This window comes from Monopterus albus, unplaced genomic scaffold (genome assembly GCF_001952655.1).
Source record: "Monopterus albus unplaced genomic scaffold, M_albus_1.0 scaffold96.1, whole genome shotgun sequence".
NCBI lineage: Eukaryota > Metazoa > Chordata > Actinopteri > Synbranchiformes > Synbranchidae > Monopterus > Monopterus albus.
In genome coordinates, this window is record NW_018127976.1 from 2,608,329 (window position 1) to 2,616,089 (window position 7,761).

Below are 7,761 nucleotides of genomic sequence, written 5' to 3' on the forward strand. Positions count from 1 at the left end.
CTTGTTACGGACTGCCACGGTGTATGATTATCGGACTTTCCCTTTTGGACAACGAACTTTGGATTCCCCTGGATGTATGTGTTTGCTGGCTCTGACCTGGGACTGATACCGACCGTGAGTTTTGTGTTTCACCTTGTCTTGTATGGTCTTGTTTAGTTCTAGTTCTCTTATTAAAGAGACGGTTTTGTTCAACACTTCCTCGTCTGGCCTTTTAATTGAGTTCACTAAACACTTTTCGGCAGCATCGTGCGCCGTTTCTGACATACAATCCTAAATAGACTACAGAGTGCTAAATGCAGCTGACAGGCCATGTTTAGTATATTATACAGAATATAAGAATCAGAATCAGCTTTATTGGACAGGTGTGTCGGACACATGGGGATTTTGACTCAATGTGCATATGGTGTGTACCGGTATATGCATATAGTACAGTATACAGTTATGTCTTTGACTACAGAAGTTGTCTGTCTTGTCCTGTAGGGAAGATACTGGTGGATGTGAGTAACAACAGGAGGATAAACCAGTATTCAGAATCTAATGCTGAGTATCTGGCTTCGCTGCTGCCGGACTCTGTCGTGGTCAAAGGCTTCAACGTCATCTCCGCCTGGGCCATGCAGCAGAGATGTTCCAAAGATGGCAGCTCACAGGTACAAACATAGGTGTGGTGCTGCCAGAGCGCACTGGAACAACACTCCGCCACTTTTTTTTTCTCCAAGAGAGGAAGAAGAATATTGACACAAATTTGGCTGAAATTCATAGTTACATTTTTATGAACACTTGAAGATCCAGTCATCAGCAAAGTGTACAGTATGTCCTGCAAGGGAACCAGTAAAAGCAGTGGGGATGCCGCCTTGCGCATCATTGTGTAAGAGGATTTTTCCACCTTTCCATAATTGTATACTACAAAAATGAACTTCAAATATTTATTTTACATCACAGTTAAGTTGAATTATAAACTGGGAGAATGAAATATTAAAAACATGTTCACCTATCAGGTGGATAGAACAGTTTCAAGTGAGACATTTTTGTGACTTAGGGCCACATGTTTCCAGTTGTTCTAACAGACAAGTTTTCTCTTGTTCTTTCACACTGTTTGCACCTTCAACAGGCCTGAAAAGCTAAAAATGTACAGCAGCAGCCCCTTGATCATGTAATGAGGCAATTTTATAATGTGAAACAATAGGGATTATCCTCTGATGAGCATCATACAGATTTACAATGTGGCCTTTTGGTTTTTTTTATCACTAAAGGCAAGTTCACTGGAAAGGAGTTTTTCAGGTCAGTCTATGAGGCTATTACAGTATGTTGCCGGGGAGGCAGTATCACTTCATACTATTTTATTGAAATGATGTGTATATTCAGTCAAGTAGACATAAGCAGATGTAATTTACTTCAGCAGAACCAAGTTCAGTCATTTACATGTTTATTTGTACATGAACAAGAAGAGGTGGGTGGGGGTGGAGGGTTTGTTTTCAGGAGTCTGTAAGAGTGACGGTTAGAGTGGGGGTATGGAGGGTAAATGGTAGGAAGGGGTTTGGGGGGTGAGGAGTGGGTAAGGCGGGAGGGGGAATGGGGGATAGGGTGAGGGTTTCAGGAGGAGGGATGCTCTGATACTCTCCTGCTCTTCTTTGTCTTTCATCAATCACTCGAATACAGTGGCCGCAGTGTACAAATAAAATAGAATAAAAACAAAATAACAAGTAAAAAACAAGAAGACAGAAACACCAATTTATTGATAAATATATGTACATGTATACAAGTTGGAGTTCCACTTGAAACTGTATTGTAGTTTCTGAGTTGTAGTACATCTAGAGTTGTAGATGTAGGTATAGTTGTATTTGTTGTGTTCACCTCGAACAGAGATCTCAGTTCAAGTTGTTGAGTGTAAATGTGGTCCTTCTCCAGCTGTCTGCTGACTTTCAGGACAGGGCCCCCTGTCTCAGTGATAGCAAGGGCCTTGGACAAGAGGCTGAATGAACACAGTCAAAATTATCACACTGCAAATGCCAGACCAAAACCCATAACATCCACTGGGAAGAGGTTAAAGCACCCTCATGGACTCAGTGCCAGTAGACAGCCAGAGAAAGATCCAATGACTGAAGCTCCATACTTTAGGTTACTGTATGTGATGAACACTGATGTGATGAACAGGCGAACACTGAGTTAAGAGTATTTAAGAACTAACATTCATACTTGCATATTGCACTTAGGAGTGCTGTTTGACCATTGTGTTTAGGTTAAATGCATTTTGTTTTTGTAAACGGTGAAGCATGTCAGTGTGCATCAGAAAGAACTCTAACAGCCAGAATCTTTTTCACGGCTCATTACAAAGCATGATGATTTGTGAGGACTGGCTTTCCCTCATTGCAGGGGACGGTGATAGTTGAGTCCGCCCGACTGCCTTGCTTCTCTCTGACACATTAATTCTGGTATCATTTAGGCAAAGATTATATGAAAGTCCTGTGAGCCTTCACATCCAGAGCAAACCTATCCCTGTACAGGACACTCCCAACAATAGAGCTCCTGGCTTAGTATAAATCCTTTTTGTTTCAAGGTTACCCGACACAAGATGTTGTATTTAACCTCTCTGAGATCTCTTGATGGAAATGCTGTTGCAGCAGAAAAGATTATTCACTTGAAGCTCAGGTCATAAAAAAATCTGAATGTATTTGTTAGTGAATTGACGTGTAATTGGCGGGTAGGCCAACTCCAAAGTCAAAGAAAATACTATACATATATATTGTTGTCAGCAAATCTCATGCAAGGAATGAAAGGTCTATAAAAACATCTTGCAACAGTCTAGTTTCAATTTTACACTAAAAAGGCACAGGAATTTCCTAACTAGCTGCTTGGTGTAGTTTTTAACAAACATTCCCTAGGGAGTATTTTAGGGAAGCGGGGCAGTGTCTGTGGGTCTGAGTCAAAATAATACACTGTGTGTGGTCACGGTAACAAAGAAATATGTTACCCAGTACAACCATGTGACACACTGGTAATAGCTCTTGGACACAATAGGGCTCTTTAGCATAGAAGAATATGTCACTATATTTCATTTGTCCTCTCCTCTCTGTTTTCTCCTTTCTGCTTCTCTTTCATAACTGCACCTTTAACCAGTTCTCCTTTCTAATTCTGGCTATGCGTAGGTGTTTATCTGCAGCAACTCGGTGGAGGCTCGACGGCAGATCATGGAGTTAGCCCGCCAGATTAACTTCCAGCCGGTAGATATGGGCACACTGTCTTCTTCGCGGGACATTGAGAATATCCCCATCCAGTTATTTCCTGGCTGGAAGGGCCCGGTCCTGGCTGCTGTGGCCCTCTCCATCTTCTTTTTCACTTACTCCTTTGTACGAGACATCATCCACCCATATGTAAAATACAAACAGAGTGACTTCTACAAGATCCCCATAGAGATGGTGAATAGGACATTGCCCACTGTTGCCATCACTCTTTTGGCCCTGGTGTACCTGGCAGGCCAGCTGGCAGCTGCACACCAGTTATACTATGGTACAAAATACAGGCATTTCCCACACTGGCTAGAAGGTTGGCTGCAGAGCCGGAAACAGTTGGGCCTCCTCAGCTTCTTCCTGGCTGCTGTCCATGTTGTCTACAGTCTCTGTCTGCCCATGAGGAGGTCTGAGAGGTACCTGCTGCTCAACACTGCCTACCAGCAGGTCAGTTGGATAGAGGGATTTGACATGTTCACAGTAATACTCATAAATTTGGCTCCCTCTTCAGTGGATATACAAATACACACTCAAGTGCCTAAAATACCCTGAAACACTACATATGCAGGTACATAACTTAATTCTTGGGGAAAAACGTGTTGTGCTTACATTTTCTATATTCCTGATTTAGAAAGAGTCACGTTCAGCTTTCCCCATTGAGGGGTCACCATAGTGAATCATCACACTGATGACTCGCATGTTGACATTTGGCACGTGTTTTTACGCTGGATGCCCTTCCTGACGCAACCCTAATTCGAACCCGGGGCGCGGCGGCAAGAGCGCTGCGCCTTAACCACTAGCCTACCAGGGATGGCATATTCCTGAATTAAAGTGTTTTATCAAATTACTGTGCAACAAATCCAGGGAAGGTAGTGTTTTGTAAAAACCGGGGGTTAATAGCGTCACAGCGGCTCACCTTTGCCCCAGACCCTACTTGATCTGGCTATGCATAATAATAGAAGAGCCAAATCAGCAACATATTATTTGAGCGAAACAAACAACAAAAAAAAACAACATGTGAAAGATAACTACTGTGATGAGTCCATCTTGAGCAGCCTCTGTGTCGGCAGGTCCATACTAATGTGGAGAATGCGTGGAACGAGGAGGAGGTGTGGAGAGTGGAGATGTACGTTTCCTTTGGGATCATGAGTCTTGGGCTTCTGTCACTCTTGGCCATCACCTCTATTCCCTCTGTCCACAGCACGCTCAACTGGAGGGAGTTCAGCTTCATACAGGTATAAACAGTAGTCTGACACTGTGCCTTAACTCCCCTGGCTTGAAGCAGACTCTCTCACAAGTGAGAGAGGAGGCTGGTGCACAAATAACAACTGCAGTGCTTACAGACAGAGATGATGGTAAATATGTTTTTGTTTGTTCCAGTGTTCAGGGGAATCCTGTAGTTGTGGGAGCTTTGTTTCTGTTCTGCTTCACTGTGTTATCCTGCAGGAGCCCCAGGTTACTACATAAAAAATTAAATACAGCGATTTTACTTCACATGACATTTGTCTAATTTAAGAAAAGCTGTTATAGGTCAGCAGAAATTCACAAAATTAGCAAACAGGAGAAAGAGAATCCATGGTACAGGGTTGATGCTTCGAAGCTTGAACTTAACAGGAGCAATGTTATCTAAAATACATGCAGTTAGTGAGTAGATCATCCACAGAAAGACTGAATTTTAAAACTGATTCTGATTGAGGTAGTTAAGAATATTTAGAAAAGATTTTGTGCTGATGCATAGTTAAACATGCAAATGGATGGATTAGAGACAGGAAGTGGGATCTGAACACAGAAGGTCACACCTTTTCATCAAAGATAATGAAATATAGGATCATAGTTCAGACACACCATGTGAGAACATGAGGTCTTACCCAGCCTTTCTTGTGGGTAGGACCATGCACACCTTGTGTCAAGGTAGAAGTATCACAGAGATTTATAAAATCCATAATAAATGAAATGATATAGAAGGGTAACAAATATCCATATGAAAATCTCTAAGAATTAGGACTCTACCATATTTGGCATTAACAGGGAAGAGGAAAACGGTAAATACCTAAATAAAATGGAATCGACCTTAGTCTGTAAATTCATGTTTTTATTGACCACACACACAAGGAACTTGTCTCTGGTAAGAACAGAGGCAGCCATCAGCAGCACCAACTCACACATCGATGGAGGCACTGTCCCTGCAAAACGCTGCTCTGGCCATGGGGAACTTGGAGTTCAGTGTCTTACCCAAGGACACTTTGACATGTGGAGTCGGGAGAATGGGAATCAAACCACAGACCTTCCGGTTAGGGCATGATGACTCTGCCTCCTGAGCCACAGCCGCCTCACACAATTTAGAATGCTAAGCAACTCAAAAAAGGTCAAACTGTCATTCTGTCATTCTTTAGATGTTGCAGCCAGGGTTGAGATAGATGCTTGAACAGGCATGGATGATGTGTTTTCTACTGAAGGTGTAACTTGTTGTGTCTTGGTTATCCTGGCACACTCACCCTCTCACTACCCTAACATAAGCTGTAAAGGTTAACTGGGCAACAGGAGTAGCTTATTAAAAACTGCCGTACTGCAAAGATAAAGCTGGATTTGTCTGTCACATGGGAATATTGCAGTGTGACTGGCCTTTCTGTCTGAAGTGGTACAATGGCTTCTTTCTCTTTGCTGTATGATCATTACTGTATGCTCCATCATGAGTCTTCCTGTTTTTGCTCCAGTCCACTCTGGGATACATTGCCCTGCTCATTGCCACCTTCCACGGCCTGCTGTTTGGCTGGAAGCGAGCCTTTGAGGAGGAGGCCTACCGTTTCTACCTGCCCCCCAGCTTCATGGTGGCCCTTGCTTTGCCAGTGTGTGTTGTTCTGGGAAAGGTGCTGATGCTGCTCCCTTGTGTTGCCCGCAAACTCCACCGGATCCGCCGGGGCCTGGACTGCAGTCAGGGCCAGTGCCAGCGCCTGGAACCAGTGGGCTCGGCAGCCCTGGTTTCACCCGAGAGAGTCACCATCATGTGATCACTACACAGAACTGTCTACACTCTTATTGAGATTTCTACATATACTGTCAAAGTTGGCTGTTTTATTCAAGCAACTCGGTTTACACTATTTACTCATGTACTGTAGTTTTCACTGGAAGGGAATATTATTCTTACTTTGTTACTGTGAACGGTTTTTGACGTGAATGGTATGCAACATACTCAAGACTAATCATTTTAACTACTGACTTTGTGCCAGTATGCGCTAAGTACTTTGCCAGTGTTTCACCAATGCTTTGTTTGTTTGTTCTAGCAGACATTACACTGAGATACTGAGTGTTGCTCATTACTTTAGGGAAACGCCAACAATTTTACACATAGAGGTCATTTTCTTAGTTCTGCTGAGCCTGTGAAAACAGTTGTATAATGTCTTCAGTGTCTCTGGAGCAGCTTTGTCAAGTCTGAGAAAATATGATGATATAGTGATGTCAAGTAGGGTGGAGACTACAGATTTCTAACAGAAAGCCTGTATTTTAAACTCGTGCATGGATTTAAAGGATGTAGGTGTTTACAGCATTAATATGGCCTAATCAAACGAAGAAATTGTGTGGTTGGAACATGTTGCTAGTTACTACTGTCTCCTTCAGTGCTTGAAATTGTTCTCATTTTCTGTGTCAAACTGCAAATTGTCAAGAAATGTTTTGAGGTCAGCTATTTACTGATTCTGAAATATCACTATGCTGTTATTTGTTCTGTCCCTTATAACTGTATTACTGTACCACTGAATATTGTGCCAATCTGTCATGCTCTAACCAGTGAGATTCATGGCTTTGATTAATATTTTGGAACCAGGACCTGATCCAGTATTTGGAGCAAGAAGCTCCTGAAAAATACAGTGTGATGGATTCATTTCAATTTGTCACGTATTTAATGAACATTTACTGTAGGCAAAAAAAATGATTGGATCTGAACTTATATACATAATTTTTTCTGTTATCATGTTCAGTTCAGGATATATGATGAAAAATACATAATTTGATTATGGCAGAAAGTAAAATGGCCGCCAAGGCTGCCATGAAGAGTTTTTGCGATGACTCCATTTCTGAAAATGTTCAAGGCCACAAAATGTACAACATTACCAAGTTTCATGCCTTTATGAAAAAGTGAACATATCACCCGGACTATAATAAAATTGTTGTACGTTTGTACTGAGCAGGTCTTTCTGTAAAAATATTTTCATAATATGTCTCGCATTAGCCAAGATATTTATAGTATGTGTTTAAAAACTATGAGGTTATTTAATATAATTACTAGGAATATGTTAATGTCAGGTTTTTAAAGTGTTTTGGAGATGTCAGGGTCAGACCAAGACATTTGTTATTTATGACTATTTACAACCTATAGACTATTAAGCTTTTTATTTGGGAGCTGTAGTAACTTTGTTTAAGAGGATTTTGCACAAAATTTCAATTTTAAAATAGCTTCCATAGTGGTACAATTCAGTTTAGCACCACAATAAAGCTGTACAGTGTCAAAATTGCTTAATCATTCCTAGCCACTTCAACTATG

The 7,761-nt window shown here is 41.6% G+C and overlaps 1 protein-coding gene across 1 annotated transcript in view; it reads left to right on the plus strand.

The window, feature by feature from the left end:
- LOC109965168 (metalloreductase STEAP2-like) overlaps positions 1-7,396 on the plus strand; it is an 11,723-nt gene extending 4,327 nt beyond the window's left edge. Inside the window, 4 exon segments of the mRNA XM_020608974.1 lie at positions 481-647; positions 3,144-3,671; positions 4,295-4,459; positions 5,939-7,396. Coding sequence (XP_020464630.1) covers positions 481-647; positions 3,144-3,671; positions 4,295-4,459; positions 5,939-6,232 — 1,154 coding nt within the window. The 3' untranslated portion in view covers positions 6,233-7,396.
- Positions 7,397-7,761: the final 365 nt, after the last annotated feature.